The sequence below is a fragment of the Sodiomyces alcalophilus genome (genome assembly GCF_042370955.1).
Source record: "Sodiomyces alcalophilus JCM 7366 unplaced genomic scaffold ACRALscaffold_4, whole genome shotgun sequence".
Classification (NCBI taxonomy): Eukaryota; Fungi; Ascomycota; class Sordariomycetes; order Glomerellales; family Plectosphaerellaceae; genus Sodiomyces; species Sodiomyces alcalophilus.
In genome coordinates this window covers 291,825-313,105 of record NW_027263535.1, presented here as the reverse complement: position 1 = coordinate 313,105, position 21,281 = coordinate 291,825, and the positions used below count along the sequence as shown (strand labels likewise).

General features: G+C 56.4%; 7 protein-coding genes across 7 annotated transcripts; 3 read left to right on the top strand and 4 right to left on the bottom strand.

Moving 5' to 3' along the window:
- Positions 1–94: 94 nt before the first annotated feature.
- ACRALDRAFT_1071336 (uncharacterized protein) lies at positions 95–2,043 on the bottom strand (the record flags this gene model as incomplete). Its single annotated transcript, XM_071017856.1, has 2 exons — positions 95–1,841; positions 1,958–2,043. The coding sequence occupies 2 exons, from the start codon at positions 2,041–2,043 to the stop codon at positions 95–97; spliced, it is 1,833 nt and encodes a 610-aa protein (XP_070874389.1).
- Positions 2,044–2,577: 534 nt separating this feature from the next.
- Positions 2,578–5,053, bottom strand: ACRALDRAFT_1051209 (uncharacterized protein). The gene is made up of 2 exons (XM_071015679.1): positions 4,717–5,053; positions 2,578–4,642 (listed from the first exon to the last, which is right to left on the bottom strand). Exons 1-2 carry the CDS (start codon positions 4,790–4,792, stop codon positions 2,886–2,888), a joined length of 1,833 nt encoding a protein of 610 aa, XP_070874388.1. The 5' UTR covers positions 4,793–5,053; the 3' UTR covers positions 2,578–2,885.
- A 2,640-nt stretch (positions 5,054–7,693) lies between these two features.
- On the top strand, positions 7,694–8,922 carry ACRALDRAFT_2041744 (uncharacterized protein; the record flags this gene model as incomplete). The annotated part of the gene is made up of 2 exons (XM_071021179.1): positions 7,694–7,824; positions 7,884–8,922. 2 exons carry the CDS (start codon positions 7,694–7,696, stop codon positions 8,920–8,922), a joined length of 1,170 nt encoding a protein of 389 aa, XP_070874387.1.
- Positions 8,923–9,216: 294 nt separating this feature from the next.
- ACRALDRAFT_1082374 (glycosyltransferase family 31 protein) lies at positions 9,217–11,058 on the bottom strand (the record flags this gene model as incomplete). Its single annotated transcript, XM_071019300.1, has 2 exons — positions 9,911–11,058; positions 9,217–9,858 (listed from the first exon to the last, which is right to left on the bottom strand). Exons 1-2 carry the CDS (start codon positions 10,790–10,792, stop codon positions 9,217–9,219), a joined length of 1,524 nt encoding a protein of 507 aa, XP_070874386.1. The 5' UTR covers positions 10,793–11,058.
- Positions 11,059–12,244: 1,186 nt separating this feature from the next.
- ACRALDRAFT_1064497 (uncharacterized protein) lies at positions 12,245–13,862 on the bottom strand. The gene is made up of 4 exons (XM_071016982.1): positions 13,490–13,862; positions 12,868–13,385; positions 12,767–12,799; positions 12,245–12,709 (listed from the first exon to the last, which is right to left on the bottom strand). The coding sequence occupies exons 1-4, from the start codon at positions 13,739–13,741 to the stop codon at positions 12,670–12,672; spliced, it is 843 nt and encodes a 280-aa protein (XP_070874385.1). The 5' UTR covers positions 13,742–13,862; the 3' UTR covers positions 12,245–12,669.
- A 1,793-nt stretch (positions 13,863–15,655) lies between these two features.
- Positions 15,656–18,326, top strand: ACRALDRAFT_1076968 (uncharacterized protein; the record flags this gene model as incomplete). Its single annotated transcript, XM_071018566.1, has 4 exons — positions 15,656–15,671; positions 15,743–15,870; positions 15,935–17,033; positions 17,111–18,326. 4 exons carry the CDS (start codon positions 15,656–15,658, stop codon positions 18,037–18,039), a joined length of 2,172 nt encoding a protein of 723 aa, XP_070874384.1. The 3' UTR covers positions 18,040–18,326.
- A 1,256-nt stretch (positions 18,327–19,582) lies between these two features.
- Positions 19,583–21,176, top strand: ACRALDRAFT_1076969 (uncharacterized protein; the record flags this gene model as incomplete). The annotated part of the gene is made up of 2 exons (XM_071018567.1): positions 19,583–20,023; positions 20,079–21,176. The coding sequence occupies 2 exons, from the start codon at positions 19,583–19,585 to the stop codon at positions 21,174–21,176; spliced, it is 1,539 nt and encodes a 512-aa protein (XP_070874383.1).
- Between the last annotated feature and the right edge of the window lie 105 nt (positions 21,177–21,281).

The following is a 21,281-nucleotide window of genomic DNA, read 5'->3' as shown; positions in this document are numbered from 1 at the left end:
AATCGTCATGGTACAATAAAACGAATCCCCGCCTGGCGAACAAGACAAAAAAAATGAAAATAAAAGAACGTCCAAACACCCTCCCAACGTGCCCTCAAACCTCCACCTTTCTCCTCTTAAACTTCCCCCGGGCGGCCACTCTGCCCTCGGCAGGGACAGCCCGCCATGCCGTAAACAGGTACCCCTCGGCACCCCCCCGACCCACCATCAGCGGGTGCGTTCGTCCAGGGAGGACCTGCCACCTCGTCGCCCGGCTCGTCTGCACGCTACACCCCAGCAGCAGCGTCGGGTTGACAGGGAAATCCTCCGAGCCCGCCCACCTCTCCATCTCCTCGGGCGTCATCCCCTCCGTCTCGGACGGCGGGTGCGACGACCAGGCCGCGCGCCGCGCGATGCTAAAGCAGTCGGCGAGCTGCGTCAGCGGCTCGATGGTGGCCGAATAGATGGCCACGGGCGCGCCTCCCGCGAGGAGCGGCAGCGCGTGGCGGACCACCGAGACGGGATCCATCGTCGAGGCGACCACGAGCCCCGCGAAGCCGCCGGCGCGCGCTTGGTCGACGACAAAACGCGTCCGGGCCCAGCGGCGCCGCTTGCGGTGGTAGTTGCCCCTGCGGTTGGACTTCCACGACAGGACGGTGTCTTCGGGCGCGTCGGCCGGCAGGGTGGTGTAGGTGGTGTCGGATTCCGGGTCGAGGAGCTGGAGCCACGAGACCGGGTGGAGGTGGCGGGCGAGCGGGTGGCCCTGCGCCGCGGCATGGGGGGATGCTACGTCAAAGTTCCAGTACCGGAGGAGGGCGAGGTTGGGTTGGCTGGCCGGGTGGATGAGGGTGATGGAATTGGAGGAGGCGAGGTCGACTTCGAAATCGTCTCGGTAGGTCCGTGGCGGCCGTTGGGGCGCGGCAGTCGCCGTCGTGCCATTGGCATGAGCGGCGGCTGGTTCAGCCATTGTCGCTTCATCGGTAGCCGTCGACGCCTTTGTGTGACCCGTCTCGATACCTGGCTCGGCAGGGTTATGATGGAGTATCCCCATCCTCTCGGCCATGGCAGCCACAACAAGACCACCCGTGTCGTCCACCACCAACCACCTGCCTCCCAAGGCCGCCGCATCCTCAACAGCAGGCCTGCCATCGCACGGGATCATCCTCGTCTGCGGCTCGTCGCTCTTCCCCGCGAAATGCACGTTGGCCCAACAACCCAAGAGGGCCAGCATCTCCTGCCTCATCTCCAGCACTTTGGAAGCCTCCTTCTCTTCCAGGATCCACTGGCCGAGGGTAGATGGGTACAGGGGCGCGATGGAGAAGCGGCGCAGGTACTTCTTCGTCTTGAGGATCTTGTATTTGGACAGGCTGTAGGACGTCTTGTCGGCCAGGGCCGTGTGCGAGAGCATGAGGCGCGCGATGATGGCCTTGCCGGCGTCCGTGTCCTTTTGCTTCTTGAGGTCCTCAATCTCCTCGTGCGTCAGGAGCTGGCGCGCCTGGGCGTCGATAGCGTCGCGGCCTGACCTGGCAAGCACGTTCCCGCTCGCCTTGTCGACCAGGGTGTAGTCGGCCCCGTCTTGTAGGGCGATGACGTTGTCGGCTGCAGCGACGCCATCGTCCTCGTCTGTTGGGGCAACATTGGGTTGTTCGACTGCCTCGACATCGAGGCCGGGATCGGCAGAGTTGTCGGCGGTACCGTCTTCTTCGGCGAGGACGTCGGCATGGATCTCGGACGCGGGGACAACTCGCAAGCGATTGAATGTTTCGCCGTCACGCTTGTCGAGAACTTCGTATGTAAGGTGGTAAGGTCTCTCTATGATCAGGTTGCTTGGGAACGCGCCATATTTTCCGAGGGATATTGTGCTGGAAGATTCTGTCAGTCGGTTAAACAGTCCTCTTCTCGGCTTCCTGCTCCTCGGTAGGACCAGCAAGGACAGGACTGACAAGGACAGACAGCGCAAAGGGGATGAGCTACGCACATGTTGGGAACAACCTGGACGATGCGTACGCTCTCGGTGGGCAACTTGATAGCCACCCACTCATTCGGCCGAACAACGGTATGCATTATGCGGGTGCAGCAAGTACAGAGCGGTTCTGATTGTTCTGGCTAAGATGGTTTTGATGTTCGAATGGTGCTGAGAGTTGGGTGACTGGCAGCTGAGCTGTTGCACCCTGCAGCAGAAGCAAACTGAAATTGCTTTGGTGATCGCGACTGCGATGTATTTTATTTTTATTTTCTTTAATTATTTTTTGGGATGTATTACGAGAGACGTAACTTACCGTATTCGTATTTATTAACACTGTATCATCACATGGCACCGAGCGAATCAACTTCGTCAGTGGCCCCCCACTCAGTACCCCGCACGCGGGGGTCAAGAGCGTTCACCGAGCCTCACCGACGCTGACCGAGCTTGGTCTCTGAGCAAGGGTGGAAACACAGCACCGAGCATCTACGGAGTATTCAACTCTGTTAGACTCTTGATACAACTAAGAGTAAAGCCTTTTAGACAAAATCTGATTTTCGGTATATCTTGCTCTCTATACCACCACGCAGTTAGTTGCCAGTTGGTTGCGTATTCCTAGACAGGACTGAGGCATCGACCATTAAAACGAACAATTTCATGTCAATTAAAATACCGGTAGGTTCAATCGATTCATTGTGCATCCACACTGTCATAAAGGTACCGGTAGGGGTGCCGAGACCCCCGACCGAGACATGCAGAAAGTCTCATGCCATGATTCCGTACTTCGTACGTTCCAGAAACGCCCCAAACGCCATGCCCCTGTATACCCAATGCCCCATGCTCGTACGCTCGTGGAAAGCCCAGCTATATACGCCTTAGTTAACCTCGCCCCCGGATGACCGTTCCCAGACGAACTCCCCAAAAAAATGGAAACCGAAAAGCTCTAAGTGGACACGCCCCACCGCGGCGCGTTGATGATGATGCCCATCAGGCCACCGCTGATGATACCGGCTACGGGCAGCGTGATAAACCAACCAGTGTAGATCCACGCGACCATCCTCCAGTTGATGGCCCTCCAGGTGCCGTTGCACAGACCGACGCCGACGGTGGCGCCGGTGATGCACTGGGTGGTGGAGACGGGAAGCTTGAGGCGCGTGGCCATGATGATGGTGACGACGCTGCCGAGCTCGATGGAGAAGCCGCGCGACGGCGTCTGCAGGGTGAGGCGGTTCCCGAGGTTCCGCATGATGTTGTAGCCGTAAGTCCAGATACCGATGACGATACCGACACCTCCGAAAGCGAGAATCCAGAGGGGCACGCTCGCCTCGCCCGCAGGGGGCACGGCGCCCGACTTCCAGACCTGGTAGATGGTGGCGTACGGGCCGATGGCATTGGACACGTCGTTGGCGCCGTGCACAAACGACGCGGCCGAGGAGGTCATGACCTGCATAAACGTGTACAGGAACTCGGCGCGGTTGTCAAAGTGCTGCGCCCGCGCGTGCATCTCCTCAATGTCGCCGCCCACCACGTTCTTTTCGTTCTGTGAGCCCACGACATCCTGGTCGACACCGCGGAGGAACAGATACTTGAGGCCCCACCAGATGGTCTTTTTGGAGTACCAGGGGGCTTCGGGCCGGGGACCCACGAGGCTCTTGTGCTCGGGAAGGCGTTCCTCGGGCGGGATGCTGATGGCGTCGACCGACATCGACGGCTGGGCCGTGACTTGGGCGGCGGCGGCCTTCTTCTCGGACAGACCGCTGTTGTCATCACCCCCGTTGCTCTCGTCGTTGGAATGCTGGGCCGCCTCGACATCGATGTTGGCAATGACAGCGGCGTCGCCGCTGGCTACGGCCTCGCGGGCACGGCGGGCGGCCAGCTGCTCGCGGGTCAAGCGGCCCTGGTAAAAGTTGCGCACGGGACCCTTGTAGTCGGCCGGCGCGGGAGGGACCTCACCGCGGCGCAGCAGGAGGGGGCCCTTGAACATGTGGTACCACTTGAGCTGCCAGTCCTCCTTGATGACGACACGGTAGAGCCAGGGGCAGAGAATAAGGGCGATCAGCAGGCCCCAGGCAGCGCCGGCGGCGACGATAACGCCGGGAATTTGCTGGTCGGTCAGATTGACCTCGTAGGCGCCGCCCTTCCAAATGAGAAGCATGGCAATGAGCATTCCGGTGACGGCGAAATACACGGGGACGGCGAAGATGCCCTTGAGGGCCGGGTTGGAGCGCAACAGGACCAAGTACTTGGTGATGGTGAAGATGAGGGAGGCGAAGAGGCCGGAGAGGACGGGAGCGACGATCCACGCGACGAAGACCTGGACGACGCCGCTGCTGATCTTGGCGGTACCGGGGCCATCGGCAACCCACTGGACGCCCTGGGCGCCGAGACTGGCGACGCCCATGCCAATGACACCGCCCATGATGGAGTGGGTGGTCGAGACGGGGAAACCGACCTTGGTGGCGAAGGTCAGGTAGAGAGACGAGGCGACGACGGCGCACACCATGCCGAGCATGAGCATGGCCGGGTTATCGTCGTACTGGGCCGTGTCGACTACCTTTGTGCGGATTGTATCGGCAACACGGGCACCCACACCAAAAGCGCCAGCAAACTCCATAACCGAGGCGCCGCACATGGCCTGGAGATACGTGATGGATCGCGAAGCGACCGCGTTTGCCCACGAGTTGGCGACATCATTGGCACCTAATGGGGAGAAGAGTCAGCGGGTCATTGTCACAGTTGTCGTGTGTAGCTATCAGGATTCAGGGGCTGCATACCAATGTTCCAGGCGTCTAGGAAGGCGAATATTGTGCCAAAGGCAAAGAGGTAATCATACTGGTGAAGAACAGGCATGATGACTGATGTTGCTTCTTCCCCGTTTGAATCTTCAGAGGGCTATTATGATGTTTCTCCTGAGGAGAAGAGGCAACAATAGAAGAGGTCCGGTTAAGGTACCGGGACCAAAGCGGGAGACTTGGCCTCTGGGAAAGAGAATGAGTACAGAAGGGGAATAGTTGATGATGATAAGAAGGAAGAAAAGAGGGAACGGGAGAGAGGTGAGATGGGAATATATAGGAAAAAGATAGAGGTAGAATGTGGGCGTGAGCATCGAGTGCGGGAGTGGGAGTGGGAGGAGGGCTGTGGGAGAAGAGGGAGTATACTCAGCACCTAATCGACGTGGGAGGTTCTGGTGGGGGCAAAGTGTACGAAGCAGGAAGGACTAGCCAGACGAGAACTAAGGTACTGTACCTCGAAGGTACATTCTTGTTATTTGCTCTTCCATTGTGAAGGTACGAAGTATGCTGCCACTGACGGAGTTCTTTCCTCTATCCAGTGTTGTGGCGGGGATGGCCGAGTGGGGAGTGGCCGCAGCAGCTCAGGGAATTAACCTTGAGAAAAAAAAAAAAAAAAAAAGAGCGAGAGAGACAATGGTGGCGGCAAAGACCGATCAGACCAAGCTAGGTACATTGGTGCGAGCAAGGTCTGGGACCTGCAATGCATCCGCGTGAAATAAACGGCTGATGATCAAGCACTTCAAATTCCCACAGCCCACATGGCACTGGAAACAAAATCATTCAGGGGCATGGATTGGTTCAGACGATTTGACCATCCCATGTTCGTGTGTCGTTGGTACAGGAAGTAAAGTGGGCGGTACTTTCAAATACTTTGTGTACTTGCTTTCAGACAATGTCCCCTCGTTGCTTTGTTACCTAGGTACGGTACCTTGGTAGGCACTATTATTGTGCGATCCAGACACATCCGAACCAGTTTCTATCGGTCGAGTTACGTTTTTTTACAGAAACGGGTCCCTGGAGCGCATGTGGGGGTTATACCTCTCGCCACGATTCGGCGACTTGAGCATAAGAGAGAGACTATTCCGACTGTGATCAGATGTTTACGAAGTACGATAGGTTGGTTAGTTCTGCGAGCCTCTTACAATTACATTATTCCGTCTCGCATCCCACCTACCCCTCATCACTAAGTAGCAAGCTTCGTTGTACGAGAGACAAGCCATTGTCCTCCTCTTACCAAGGAGGCGGGAATTACTTTGTAGGGAGCAAAGACATAAAGCCACTTACTTACTCAGTACAGCACTACACGTAATACATATAACTTTGAACCAAACCAAAGAACGAAACACATTGTGGTCTCCCTATCCGCAATGGGCAGCGGAACCAAGACAAGACGTCAAGCGAAGTTGAAATCTCCTGAAGGGGCACGCGAGCAATTACCGTAGCTGGTGGACGCGGGATAAATAGAGGGCGGGGAATCTCTTGGCCACAGAGCCAAGAATTCCACGTCTCTGGACACATTGGAGGGAAAAATTATATATAGGGAATACATAATGAATACCTTCCGCAGCCCGGAAATCCATGATTCTGCACATCATACCATACCTATTCGTATACTACGTATAATACTGTAGACACGGAGTGCACCTCACAGTACAACGTACATCAAATGAGTTGCATGCCGGGACTATAGTATGTCTGTTACACGTCAAGTTAGATATTCTTACATCTAAACGGTATTTATTCAAGGTAGAATCGAGAAAGCAACTACCTGAGATGGGTGGTGAAAAGGCCGATTCATGGTCGGTGATTGACAGAGCGGATTTTGTCCGTCTTTTTTTTTTTTTTTTCTTTTCTTTCACGGACAAGTACCTCCTCTGTACCTCGTCAAAAACACAAAGTACCCGAGAGTCATCCTCTGTCAGGACCGTGCCACCTACGCTAGAGGGCTAGCGCGGCGGGAAGCCCCACGAGCTCTCTCCAGAAGCCGGAGACTCGAAATCTTCAGATTGACCAACCAAAGCGCTTACTTTCCACACGTGTGCCATCTTTTGGATGGAAGACGTCCATTTTGCATTGTGTCGCGAAGATCTGCCAAGCCTTCGGCAGCATGCGTCTCTGAGCTCCCTCCTCCCACCTCCCACCTCTTTTCCCAGACCCGAACCAACCGACAGGCTATTATGGCCCCCAAGTCAGGCCCAAGTCAGCCAATGAAAGGAGCTCATGCTGACGCACGATTTCCTAGGTAAGAAGCTTGAGGCGAAGGGGAAATAAAAGCGCAACCGACATAAGAAGCCGAACGAATGTGGGACACCAAGACGGACGAGAAAATCCATCTTTTCGCCTTGAATTCCTTGGGATCTTTTATATACGAACATTTCCAGAACACAATTTGAAGCGGCGTGGCACTATCTATGCCATCGTCTGTCGGGCCAATGGTAAGCATAAACTAAGCCTAAATTCGAATGCCTCGTCCCCGGAAACAACGAAGTGCGGCGAGTAGTTGTCGACGCCAACCCGGAAATCGGCATGTGGTCTCCGGAAACAAACGACCCAGCTGGTCGTCTCAGAGCCACTCTACCTGACTGCCTGAGGTGCAGAACAGCATGGTGGTCTCGTGACAGCTTTCCGTATCGAGCGAATCCAGGCACCGCACCTGTACGTTGTACCTTTTGCTGTGCGATGTTACATAATCGTCCTTGACGGGCTGATGCTCAATTGTGCTGCTATTTAGGGCTCTTAAAGTGTTTGCTGACTAACTCCATTAAACTTGGTCACGTGACCTCTGTCCAAACGCGTCCCCAAGTCTCAGCGCGTCTCACCGAAAGGATCAAGGAATTATCTCCAAATAGCTGCATTTCCGCCAGGCATTTGATTCGATATATCCCACCAACGACCCATGGCACCCATTACAACATCAAGCCCATACACAAGAAAGAACCAAATAATACTACAAACCATCATGTCCGACTTTGAGGATGAAATGGACATTGATGTCCCCCCTTCCAAGGACATCCTCTTCTCCGCCGAGGGGACCAAGGGCAAACGCAGCGCCGCAAACCTCCCCGTTGAAGCCGAAGATAGCTTGCCATGGTATGAAGCGTCCCGTCTTTTTTCGCCTCCTTACCGCCAGCTAACCTGACATTCCCCAGGGTCGAAAAGTACCGACCTTCCACCCTCGATGACGTCTCGGGCCACCAGGACATCCTGGCCACCATCAACAAATTCGTCGACACGAACCGCCTCCCCCATCTGCTCCTCTACGGCCCCCCCGGAACCGGCAAGACATCCACCATCCTCGCGCTGGCCCGGCGCATCTACGGCCCGGAAAACATGCGCCAGATGGTCCTCGAGCTCAACGCCTCGGACGACCGCGGCATCGACGTGGTGCGGGAACAGATCAAGACGTTCGCGTCGACCAAGCAAATCTTTGCGCGCGCCCCGACCGGCGGCGCCGGGTCCATGGCGGGCTACAAGCTGATCATCCTCGACGAGGCCGACGCCATGACCAACACGGCGCAGATGGCGCTCCGCCGCATCATGGAAAAGTACACGGCCAACACGCGCTTCTGCATCATCGCAAACTACTCGCACAAGCTCTCCCCGGCGCTGCTGTCGCGGTGCACGCGCTTCCGCTTCAGCCCGCTCAAGGAGCCCGACATCCGCCGCCTCGTCGACAAGGTCATCGACGAGGAGGGCGTCCAGATCCTGCCCGACGCCACCGACGCCCTCGTCCGCCTCAGCAACGGCGACATGCGCCGCGCCCTCAACGTGCTCCAGGCCTGCCACGCCTCCAGCACGCCGCTGTCGCCGCCCGGCGGGCCAAAGGTCCCCGAGAGCGAGGTTGTGAGGGACACCATCACCACCGAGACCATCTACGCGTGCATTGCCGCGCCGCCGCCCGATGCTGTCCAGGAGATCCTGAGCACGCTTCTCGCCACGTCGGACGTGGTGTCGTGCCTGTCGACCATCAAGACGCTCAAGGTGGCGCGGGGGTTGGCGCTGGCGGACATTATCACGGCGTTGGCCGAGGAGATTTCCAAGTTGGAGGTGAAGCCCGAGGTGATGATTACGTGGTTGAGCGGGCTGGCCGACATTGAGTACCGGGTCTCGGGCGGGGCTGGCGAGGCCGTCCAGACGGGTGCGGTGGTGGGCGTGGTACGGAATGGCGTGGAGCTGATGAGCCGGTAGTTGACTCTCTACTCAGTTCAGTAACATCAGGAGCGGCAAGTTTTTGGGCGTTGGCGGATGGCGTATATGAATGGTTAGATGTCTTTACATGCTTTACGATGATTACTGTCGCTGGCTTTCTGGTCAAGTGCTTTGATATCCAGGCCAGCTATATAAATAATCAAATCCATGCATACCTATGAAAAGGCAGCCCCCAACACCATGCGCATATGCCGTGTAACGCCAACCTTGGTAGCACATTAAATCCTCCCTTTTCTTACTCCCATCCTTACGCCAACCGTCATAAACACATCCCTAGTCATCAACTTTAGGCCACGACACCTCGTCACAACCGTCCATCTCCTCCAGAAACCGCTTAATCCTACGCATATTCCACCCACTCGTAAACGCCGCCGCCTCCTCCTCCCCCTTGGCCGCCGGCGCCCCGAGCTTGAAGCTCCACGACAGGCCGCACAGCCCGTTCTGCCAGCGGTACTGGAAACACTTGGGCTCCTCGTCGCAGGCGTCGCGGCACTTCTGCCACGAGGCGTGGGCGACCTTTTCCCTGGGCGAGAGGTGCTTCTTTTTGGCGCGGTCGACTTCCCAGTCCTCGAAGGCGCGGCCGTGGCCCGGGGCGCCGGGCGGGGCGGCCTGGTCGAGGTAGAAGCGGTCGTCGGAGAGGTTGTCCCAGTCTCGGCGGATGGCGGTCAGGCGCGGCTTGACAAAGTCGTGGAAGATGTCTCGGATGCGGAGCGGTGGGGGCGGGTGGTCGGGGGAGGACGGCGAGAGAGCCGGGTTGGCGAATCGCTGCCACTCGTATTCCCAAAAGGAGGATATCTCTTCGCTGTTCATGTGGTGCATGGTGACGATGGGTTGGCACCAGTGTTTGGCTTGGAAGGGGAGGGTGAAGGGTTTTTCGCCGTTGATGGTGGGCCACTGCAGCTCGTTAGAGGGAAGCTTGAGGAAAGGAGACAGAGGGAAAAAAAAAGGAAGAAAAGGGAGGTCGCACCGACTGGGTGACCCTCGTCTGGGTGGTATTTTCCAGGGCACGGGCAAAAATGTAGTCGCCGCAACACGACTGGCTGGCCTCCTTGTCGAAACGATTCCCGATGCCCGGGTGGGGGGCGACCATCTCCTTCAAGGCGGCCTGGGAAACGACGTAGCCCGAGCCGCCGTGGCCGAAGCCGTAGTCGTCCAGCATGGAGACGGAGCCGAGGTAGAGCTTCCGGGCCGGGTCGAGGCGGCGCAGCCACTGCACGAGGTTCGGCCAGAGGACGTACGTGTCGGCGTCGACGAAGAGGTACCAATCATAGCCCGGGCGGAGGTTATACGTCTTCTCGGCCATGTGGACGTTCTTGTACTTGTCGAGGTTCCATCCCTCCTCGGCGATGCCGGCCTGGACGTGCTTGTTGCAGGCGGCCTGGTCGACGAGGCAGGCCTGCTGGCGGCGGTACAGGTCAAAGTCCTCGTTCTCCCGCCGGAGGTCGTCGAGGACGGTGTCGAGGCTGTCGTGGATCTGGTGGCCGGCGATGGTCTGGTTCATGTCGGAGAAGATGAGAAAGTCGGGCAGGCAGCGGAGGACGGTCATGAGCTGGGTGGGCACGCGCTGGAAGGATTCGGAGGCGCCGGTCTTCATGACGAGGAGGATGTTGCGCGTGTCGGGGAAGTGGTGGCAGGCCGGGTCGCCGGTGACTTGAGGGACGTGGACGTCATTCTTATTGCCCGTGCCGGCATTGATGGTGTGGCCGCCCGACAAGGAGCCCGGCAGTAGATGGTTGTAGCGCGCGCTGTCGAGGGACCATTCGTAGCGACTCCGAGCCGAGGTCAGGACGAGGATGAGGATGGTGACGAGGCAGAGGGAGAGGAAGGTCAGGGCACGCCGGGACAGCATGGTGAGGGAATGAGGGTTGGCTAGGTGGGCCTGGGTGTTAAACAGGCGTCATGATGTCGGTCTGTCGGTTGTCGTGTCGGTTGTCGTTCGTTTGTCGGTCGGCCGTAGTATCTCCCTTGGAAGCAACGGAGAGCAGAGGTGGCGAGATGGGTGAAATGACTAGCGGTTACGAAATACTTGGACTGGCATCCCGATCGGCGACGTCAAGAAAAGAGTGACGAGATTCCTGGACGATTCCTAGACGATCCCAGACCTGAAAAGAGCGATCTGGCCGGTGTTGTTGACAGATGCAGTTAGACTCTACGGGGGTCCAGGGGGATATTTAAGGCCACTGTCCCGGTCCGGCCTCGTTGCCAACTGGCCAGCCACTACCTCTGGTTGGTCCAGGTTGAATTAGTGAGAAGCCGGCGGCTGATCCGATGCGCTCTTATTTGGTCCTAGAAAACGGCCCAGCTCGTGATGGGAAGAGGGAGGCGGGGGCTCAAGCCATGATGATGTAAACAAGACATTGGCCGTGTCATTGTCAGTCATGGAGTATTATTATCTACCATATGAATTGAGAAGGGAGAGGAAACGCCATGCGACGGACGAAGGGGAAAAAAAAAAAAAAAAAAAAAAAAAGGACGACAAAAAAAGGGGGGAAAGCCGACATTCCGGCACGCCGGCACTAACAAGGATCAGCTTTCGAGACCAAGACATGCCGAATCAGGGGATCGGAGTCGCTACAAAGCCTCAATTTCCGCGGATCCCTTCCCTCCGCCAAGCTCATCCAGCCCTGCGCCCTTCCCACCAATCGACATGCCTTGGGATTCTGGGAATGCATCAATTGATTGCTATAAAAGTTAGACCACCAATTATCCATCTTCCCTAAATATCCGGACAACCTATGTTTTGGTTACAGTGAATGTCGAGGTCTTGACCCTCAAGACGCCCTACCAGGAAAAGGAAGACCTCATATTCACAGGCAAGCTTGGTGTCCCTGAGCAGTGAAGTGTCACGTAGTCTCCAGGCGGTCGGAATAATCAAGACCGGCCGACGCGGGGTATTCAGGCCAAGAGATGAAGCCGTGACGATCATCATGGCGCATCGGAAGACAGCCATGGCCAAGTCTCGGCAAAGCTCAGCTGCAAGTCTCCATTCTCAAATCGTCCCACGCGTTCAGACTTCTTCCTTGGCGACGGGCCATTGCGTCGTTGAGGGCGTACAAAGACCCGCTAGAGCGACCCCTGACGCAGGGCCGAGCATCGCCGTCCGATATGTGAAAGCTTAACGTTAATTGGCAACGTCCAGGGGATAACTTACCAAATCCGGGTTCCTGGGTCTGTTCGACAGCGATTCAAGCTTCTGTTGGGTGGCTTACAAGTCATGTCGCGGTCTAGCAGCTTGCGCCAATTCTAATCAGGCCGACCTGTTGGCTGATAGGACCTTCTAGTCACCACAGTGAATTTTTCAGGGTTTTCCTCTTGTATGAGTAAAGTATTTAAACCCGAAATGGAAACCGTCCTTCTTCTCGTCATTAAGGAGACGATGAGCTGGGACGGTGCAAGACTGGCCGGGAGATAAGGGCGGCGACTAGTTGTAGAACAAACACACCCGTGGGTACAGTCCGTGTATTTGCGATGCTGCCGCCGATGGAATTGCAAACATGGTCATATATATGTCGCACAGGCACCCTCTGGAGGGCCCTGGTGATACTAAGCGCCTCTCGGTACGTTGTATGCCCAGTCTCCGTCTTGCCATACTCCCCAACATTATCCCCGGAATACCAACACTCAATATGATCAGCTTGAGACGTCCTAACCCCCACAGCCAGCACCCCGTCTCATGCCTCTCAGCCCACCTTTACCCCTTACCTGTGAGAAAAGTGCGCAAGCCCATTAAACACGCAAGGTGTTCCAGGCACTGTGCATCCGGACCCTAATCAAGTCATCCATGTCAGTCAGGGGTTACAGGCAGTATTTATCTGAGACGTACCGTTGACCCTGCGTGAACTCTTCGTAGCAAGCACTGTGACGAACATAAGACATTAGCAATGTACAACGGACGCTCGAAAACCCCTGGACCAGCCAACGTACTCATTCGAATAGTCCATGTAGTTATGGATAGGGTCGAGGCCGGCATGGTTAGGACAGGAGTCGCGGCCCCTGGGGCAGCCGCTGGACGGACTAGACTGGGCCGGGGTATCCGCAATCTGGTCGCCAGAACCGGTGCAGCCGCCTTGGAAGGTGTGGTACAGGTTGAACCAGTGTCCAATCTCGTGGGTGGCCGTCTTGCCGAGGTTGTAGCCGGTGAACCCGCCGCCGGGGACGGTGTCGAAGTGGACGGTGCAGCCGTCGCGGATGAAAGCGGTCGAGCCGGGCGACGCCGTCGTGGGGAAGTAGCAGTAGCCCAGGTTTCCGCCGAGGTCGCGGACAAAGTAGACGTTGAGCGTCTTGTAGTCGCCGCGGCGCAGGCTCTGCTTCATCTGCAGCTCGTCCTGGTCGCGCGACCACCGCGTGTTGACGGTGCGGGTGATGCCCTGGAGAGAGAAGCTGATGCCGAGCGGAGCAAAGTCCGAGTTGATGACGTCCAGCTGGTCGTTAAGCATCTTGTCCTGTATTTTTTGGTGGTCACAATGGGTTAACGGTCTGGGGCTCTCGGCCCAAGCGGACGATGGGACGGCATCGGCTGGGACAGGGAAAGGAGGGATAATAGTACAGTCAGGTACCCGTCCGCCAGGCTCGTACTACCAGCAACGACGTGGAAATAGGTGGGAACGACAATGTTGGCAAAGCTGGCCATGACGCCGGACCGGGCTGCCTCTCCCTCGAGCGCAGCGAGGACCCTGGTGTTGGCGAGGTCCTCTTCCGTGGGCTCAGGGGTGCCGCAGCCGAATCGGACAGTGGGCTTTGCCATGACCGTGACGGCCGAGGTCAACAGGCCGGCGAGCCAAAGAACCTTGGGTAACATGATGGAGGAGAAGCGGGACGAAGAAGCAGCACAACTTGGACCGAAGCGTAGAGAGCGTAGAGATGGGAGTGACGAGAGCAGGAGGCCATTGTGACTGCGCTGTGCCTGTGTGGCCCATCTTATACATGCGGGAGAATGACACGCCCCTGTGATTTTGGCCGAGATGGTAGCATGAGGGCCTTACAACAGGGTCCACGATGCTACCAGCCCACCCCCTCCGGGCCTTTTAGGAAGGTTCCTTTTTCCCCAGACGGGAATGTTGCTTAGGGTCCAATGACTTGATCCACGATAGGCGGATGATTGGATGCCCACACGGTGGTAGTGACCGCTGTTTCTCATGCCCGGCGCTTCTTGACTCGACCGTCTTGGCCGAGGGCCAACTCCCCCTTTCCCCTGAGCGTTCGCCCGCCGTACCGGAGATGCCTCTCCTTGTCTCCATTACGGATCAGGAAGGCCGTTAGAGGACCAGGACGCTTGCCAGCTGCCGAAGATAAAAGACGCGGCCTGACCAGTTCTCGCGCCTCATGCGCCGCAGTCGCGCTTGAACAGCGGACATGGGAGGCAGGTGGCACAGACAAGTGATGGCATCCCTGGAAATGAGGTTGCCAAGAACCTACCAGCCCAGATCTGCGGGGACAGTCTAAGCATCGGACTTGAACTGCCGGGAGGGGTTCCCAGAGTCGGCGTTAGTGCAAAAGGATCCCCAGGAACCTAGCAGATAATGTCGTGACACGCAGTCGCAGAAGAAAAAAGAGAGCTGGTCTTGCGCGAGTCATAGGGCCGCGAAGCCGGGTGACCACCTTCGAAACGACAGAGGCGTGGAAAACCCTCGTCAAGAAGACCCTTGCGAGTGGTGCTATCGCCGTGGTAAGCTCAAAAATCGGAGACGTACGATAACGCAGTCGACAATGAGCCCCGTCGAGTCCCGTCCTAGTCAGGTACCTGCGATGCGCGTGGTTTTGATTGTCATTTCCCAGTTGACAGTTCGGCGTTATTACCGGGGACGCGAGTCGTACTACTCGACAGACCGAAATTTCCCCACCACATCCGGCCATATATACGAACAAATGTCTGTATGAGGCGCGTTGAGCTGGAGAGAATCCAACGTCGGGCTGATTCGAGGTATTCGTACAGCTGGTGTGTTACGGCGATGCAATTTTCAAGCGGCCGAGTATGGCCAGAAATGGCCCCCAAGAGAGCCGGCCATGGCAACGAAGTGAAACCTGTCCAGAAGAAGAAGGTGGTGATGAAGATTTGTCTTTGGTGGTTGGGCCGGTCAGTTGCTCACGGGATAAGAAAAGGAGGGGGCCCAACGGAGTCGGCCGAATCGCTGTAGATTGGTCCTAGCAAAAATGAAACAGGCTAAGATTTGCGCTTCTCCTCATGATAGCGTCCCGAAGAACCCCAGAGTCTGCATGGTTGAGGCAGCTTGAGGCAGGGCGTGCGATTGTCCAGAAGGCGGGAGCGCAATTGGCGGTTACGAGAAAAGCAGTAGACAAGACACCATACTTCGTACAGCAGGATTTGCTCTTCTCGAATTTCCAAGGCTGACGAGATGACAATACCTTATAACGTGAGATCACTGCATGTGGATGTTGGGACAGATAAATTGATGCAGGCGTATTTTGTGTCACTGTTGGAGGAGCAAGACAAGACGAGAAATGGATTGAGAAGGTTAGGAATGAGGATAACATCGCTATTGTGGCGGTGCACGTAAGCCACCCGGCCCTGAATGTGGCTGTGGCTGTTGTTAGCCCAGCATGGTCACATGACCACGGGTGTACTTCGTAGACGTCGCGTCACATGGAACGCGCCCAATACCTCGTACGCGATCTGGCGGAATCCACTTTACAAGCGTCATCCTCATCTAGACGACACCCATTCCAAGTGCCTGAACCTCCATCGCTCCCCGACATGTCGGATTTCACAGGTATTGTTTGTTACCTCTTCCCATCGTACTCCAATATGACGGCACATGGACTCACATTTCCCTCTCTCTAGACGCCGACACCATCCGCATCTTGGTGGCGACAGATAATCATGTCGGCTACGAAGAACGAGACCCGATCCGCAAGGATGATAGCTGGAGGACATTCGACGAGATTATGAACCTAGCCAGGACCGAAGACGTGCGCTATTCCTTACCTTCCTCTGCCGCGTAATCATCCCCTAACCACATGCCCTTGTTCCCAGGTCGACATGGTTCTCCTCGCCGGCGACCTCTTCCACGACAACAAACCATCCAGAAAGTCCATGTACCAGGTCATGCGGACCCTCCGCCAGAACTGCCTCGGCATGAAACCCTGCGAGCTCGAGTTTCTCAGCGACGCCAACGAGGTCTTTGAGGGTGCCTTCCCCCACGTCAACTACGAGGACCCGGACATCAACATCTCCATCCCCGTCTTCTCCATCCACGGGAACCACGACGACCCCAGCGGCGACGGCCACTTTTGTTCCCTCGATCTCCTCCAGGTCGCCGGCCTCGTCAACTACTTTGGCCGCATCGCCGAGGCCGACAACATCGAGGCCAAGCCCATCCTCCTCCAAAAGGGCCAGTCCAAGCTCGCCCTGTACGGCCTCAGCAACGTCCGCGACGAGCGCATGTTCCGCACCTTTCGCGATAACAAGGTCAAGTGGTTCCGCCCCGACCTGCAGCAGGGAGACTGGTTCAACATCCTGGCCCTTCACCAGAACCACCACGCCCATACCGCCACCTCCTACCTCCCCGAAAACGTCCTCCCGGATTTCATGGACCTCGTCGTCTGGGGCCACGAGCACGAGTGCCTCATCGACCCCACCCGCAATCCCGAGACGGGCTTCCACGTCATGCAGCCCGGATCCTCCGTCGCCACCTCCCTCGTCCCCGGCGAAGCCGTCCCCAAACACATTGCCGTCGTGAGCGTTACCGGGAAGGACTTTAAGGTCAAGAAGCTGCCCCTCAAAACCGTCCGCCCGTTTGTCACCAATGAGATTGTCCTCGCCACCGACAAGCGCTTCAAGGGCGTCGACAAGATCAAGGACAACCGGCAAGAGCTCACCAAGCGACTGATGAAGGTCGTCGATGAAATGATCGAACAGGCGAACGCGGGGTGGCTTGCCATTCAGGATGACGAGGATGACATTGAAGAAAGGCCGCTGCCCTTGATCCGGCTAAAGGTCGAGTACACGGCGCCCGAAGGTGGGCACTACGACTGTGAAAATCCGCAGCGCTTCTCGAACCGCTTCGTTGGGAAGGTGGCCAATACCAATGATGTCGTTTACTTTCACCGAAGGAAGACTGCCCAGAGGAACAGTGAGTTTCTCTTTTCTCTCCTCATACTCTCCCCCTCCTCATACCCTCCATCAGAACGTTGACAAACACAACCACAGAGGACAACGCATCGGATCTTCCCGAGGGCTTGGAATCCTTAAGCCTGGATACAATCAAGGTCGAAGCCCTGGTCCAGGAATTCCTCGCCGCACAGTCCCTCAAGATTTTACCGCAGGCTCCATTCGGCGATGCCGTCAACCAGTTCGTCAACAAGGACGACAAACACGCCATGGAGATGTTCGTCAGTGACTCCCTTGCCAGCCAGGTCAAGCAGATGCTCGACCTCGACTCGGACGACGACGACCTGGAGGCGGCCATGGAGAAATACCGCGCATCGCTCGAGGAGAAGTTTGCGGCGGGACTCATCAAGCCTTCGGGCCAGAAAAGAAAGGTCAAGCCCAAGCCTGACTACTGGGACTCCGACCTCGACGGCCACTGGGAGGACCAGCCGGGCGCCGTCGAAGTGCAGACCGCCCCGCCAGGAGACCGTCGGCACGGAGGCGCGGGAGGGTTCGACGACGGGCCAAGCGAGATGATGGACATGGAAGACGAGGACGATGCGGCGCCGACCGCGCGCAAAGCCCCGGCGAAACGAGGTGCCGCCGCCGCCGGTCGTCGCACGACGACCACCAAAGCCGCGGCGCCCAAGAAGACGGCCGCGAAAAAGGCACCGGCCAGAAAGGCGGCGCCCGCACGGGGTCGCGGTCGGAAACCGTTCCTCGACGAAGACGAGGACGAGGAGGAAGAGGATGTCGTGATGGACGATCCGTTTGCGGAAGAGGACGAGCCGGTTCCGCCGGCGGCGGCGACGACGAGGTCGAAACGATCCCAGCCGGCGCGGGCGGCGGCGGCGCCCAAGACGCGGCAGACTCGACTCAATTTCGCGTCGCAGGCGGCGTCGCAGAAGGCGGTGGAGATTAGCGACGATGAGATTTCAGACGATGATGCGTTTGAACCTGTGCCTGCCACGAGGTCACGGCGGAGATGACATTTCTTTTTTGGAGCTTGTGCCATACTACGTTGAATTGGGAGCTAAAATGGTGCCTTGTGATTTGCATGGCGTTTCGCCCGAGGATCAGGGAGGATCGGGCTCGGATGGCGTAGTTTATTTCCCTGCCTAGGAAAGGTGCAACATGATCCACGACATGATGAAGCCGCCAGACTGGTGTATTCCATTGCTCTGATCCCCTTGACGAGCCATTCGACTACTTCTCACATCGCGGTTATGAACAAGGGGAAATGAAAAAGAATGGAAAAAGAAAAAGAAATGAAGAGAGAACCGCGATACAAGTCGTAGCCGACTCAGAACGCACAAGACACGACCATGGTCCGGATGATAAGCATCAGTGCAGGAACAAGCAGGGGCGTCTTCACGGCGGAGACCGCTGAAATCGCAACCCAGTTCCTGCACTAACCACGGAGAATTGTCGAACCCTAGAACCCATTTCTGGTCGAGCGACTAGGCCAGTTCGCGATGGATATGAGAGGGGCATGGTGCCATGGGCGGTTGACTGTGAAGATGGCGGCGGCAAGAGAGAACATCGCTGGGGGTAGCGGGGCGGTATAACTGTTCTACGGAAAATTTTAAGGGCGTGTCTCAAATAATATCATGATTTTATTTTTATTTTATTTTTTATCATTGGATTTTCCCTGGGAAAAGGAAAAATTGGACCGGTCGTGACGAGTTTGACCCAAGAAATGGAGTGAAATTCTCAGGACGTTGACATACCGTTAACCACGTGCCATTGACAGGTCGGGCCGACCCCCTGCACAGCTCGCTGTGGCGGCACTATCCAGGCATTCCCCCGCCCGAAGCATAGCGCTAACCAACGCTGCTGTGTCGGTTCGTGTCGCATCTTCTGCGCTGAGGCGTCGTCTGGGGACACTGGACAGTATAAGAATTCACGCGGTCCTGTGGAGCTGAGTATACGTTGTACACGTGTATAGTGCCGTGTCAATACACGGCACCTGGGTGCCCTAATCCTGTCGATCAAATGACGACAAAAACGATTCCTCGCTGTGGGCATGTCCCCTCTATGGCTCACCTGGATAATTTGCCATGCACGCAGGACCTGTCGGGTTGCAGTTGCAGGTTGCAGGTGGCGTTTTAGACGATCCGGTGGCATGGGTTAACAGGATCCGGGAGCCGTTGAGGTGGTTGGGGTATTAATTAGCAGGAGCGAATCCTTCGTGCGAGATATGGGGCCGGCAAGTGAAGACAACTTGCATATGGATATGGATATTCCGGACCATTGTCTTCCGTTCGACTGTGCGCGCTTGCTTGACCCAAGCGGGGAGGCATCTGTTTGCGACGGGTTTGTCTTTACTGTCGTGCATGTTGATAGGATAATCAGAAGCGAGGGGAGAAGGAGAGGGAAGGAAAGCAACCCTCAACTTGACTCCCTGCGCCACTCCGCTCCTCCACCCCATAGGCACCCAGCCTAGCCAACGTCTTTTAACATATAACCCAGTGCCTCCAACGTCGATAGCGAGATGAGGAATGGCAGAAGATTTTCCCCGTCATTGTCCAAATGACAGAATTCAAACCGCTTCCCCTGTTGGCTGGCGCCATCACCTTCTCAGAAGCCGTCGATGACGAAACGGACGTCCTCCGCAAGCTGTCATACCCCGAAAAACGGCTTGATTTCTATCAGTTTCTTCATACCCACGCCAGCGACATCGAGACCATCGTGTCTCATCACTTGGGGGTTTCGAGAGACACGTGCCGAGTCCCATGGGTCGACGAATGGGTTCACGGAAGCTTCAATGTGTGCATTCCGGTCTATGTCCACGGACGGAAATCAATCGCTATTAGGTTTCCTCTTCCCTACAAGATTGGCGAATCGACACACCAAGGCAATGCCGAAGAGAAGCTCCGTTGCGAGGTTGCCACCTATGCCTGGATGCAAGCCCATTGCCCGTCAGTTCCAATCCCGCGCCTCTGGGGCTTTTGCTTTCCAGGCAAACCAAGTGTACCAAACCTTCATCCAGACTGTTGATACCTGCGCTAATCAGCATTGTCGACAGTTCACAACCCTTGACCGAGCCCCCCTTCTTTCGCGGCTTTGCTGGTACATACATCGGTCAATATGTTGGATCTTTGGCAAGCCCACTGCATCCAGCTATGTCGTGCACCCGCACCGACAGAAACTCTCCTCTGGATACATGGTGATGGACTACGTGGCCAATGGACGCATGCTGTCCGCTGCCTGGCATGTCGTGGACAATGATATCAACAAACGACGTGCCCTGTATCAAGGTATTTCTCGAATTATGCTCGGAATGGCTCAAGTGCCATTCCGCCAAATCGGCTCTTTAACGATAGATGATTGCGGGGTAGTCTCTTTAGCGAATCGGCCACTGGGACTCCACCTTCATCAACTTGAAAACGAGGAGATCTCCACGGGCATCCCGCGAAACCTAACCTACGCCAGCACTGACACGTACCTGCTGGATAGATTGGCATGTCATGATAATCGCCTTCGCTACCAACCGAACTCGATCACGGATCAAGCGGATGGAGCATCGCAAATGTCCACTCTGACAATCATGCGGGCTCTCATGCCACATTTCACGTTGAAGGAAAGAAGGCATGGCCCCTTTGTACTCATGCTCACGGATCTTCATTCCAGCAATATTTTCGTGGACGATGATGGCCATGTCACATGTGTTATCGACCTTGAGTGGGCATGTGCGCTGCCAGGAGAGATGCTTCAGCCCCCTTACTGGTTGACCAATAGGGCTATTGACGAAATAACCGATGACAACCTAGCGGAATATGCTGAGCGACACAAGGAGTTTATATCTGTGTTCCGGGTCGAAGAGGAGGCTTGTGGAAGCACCACTTCCTATGCTGAGATGATGAGCAAAAACTGGGAACTCGGAGGATCCTGGTACTTCACCGCCATCGACAGTTTGAATGGCCTCTACAACTTGTTCTTACAACACATCCAGCCTCGGTATGGCCCGGAAGCGGTACAGGGCTGGAAAGAGTTTGAGCGATCAGTAACGCCATACTGGACCCCTGGGACGACCAAGTTCATTAACCAGAAGATTCAAGAGCGAGAACATTATTTACAGCGATTAAGGGAAGTCTTTCAGCGAGCGAGTTCGACAGAACCATAGATAAGGGGCTACACGGAATCGGCTATATGCTTTATTTAGTCTTTAAGCGAGCAGAGTCCTAATAGGGGGGGGGGGGGGGGGGGGGGGGGGGGGGGGAAAAACCCC

Excerpts from the sequence above, each read along its gene's own strand:
- ACRALDRAFT_1051209 (XM_071015679.1), bottom strand. The coding sequence starts at position 4,792 with ATGCCTGTTCTTCACCAGTATGATTACCTCTTTGCCTTTGGCACAATA. Across the intron at positions 4,643-4,716 it reads CCTAGACGCCTGGAACATTG|GTGCCAATGATGTCGCCAAC; the intron begins GTATGCAGCCCC and ends TCTCCCCATTAG.
- ACRALDRAFT_1064497 (XM_071016982.1), bottom strand. The coding sequence starts at position 13,741 with ATGTTACCCAAGGTTCTTTGGCTCGCCGGCCTGTTGACCTCGGCCGTC. Across the intron at positions 12,800-12,867 it reads TACATGGACTATTCGAATGA|TGCTTGCTACGAAGAGTTCA; the intron begins GTACGTTGGCTG and ends TGTTCGTCACAG. Across the intron at positions 12,710-12,766 it reads GAGTTCACGCAGGGTCAACG|GGTCCGGATGCACAGTGCCT; the intron begins GTACGTCTCAGA and ends TGACTTGATTAG.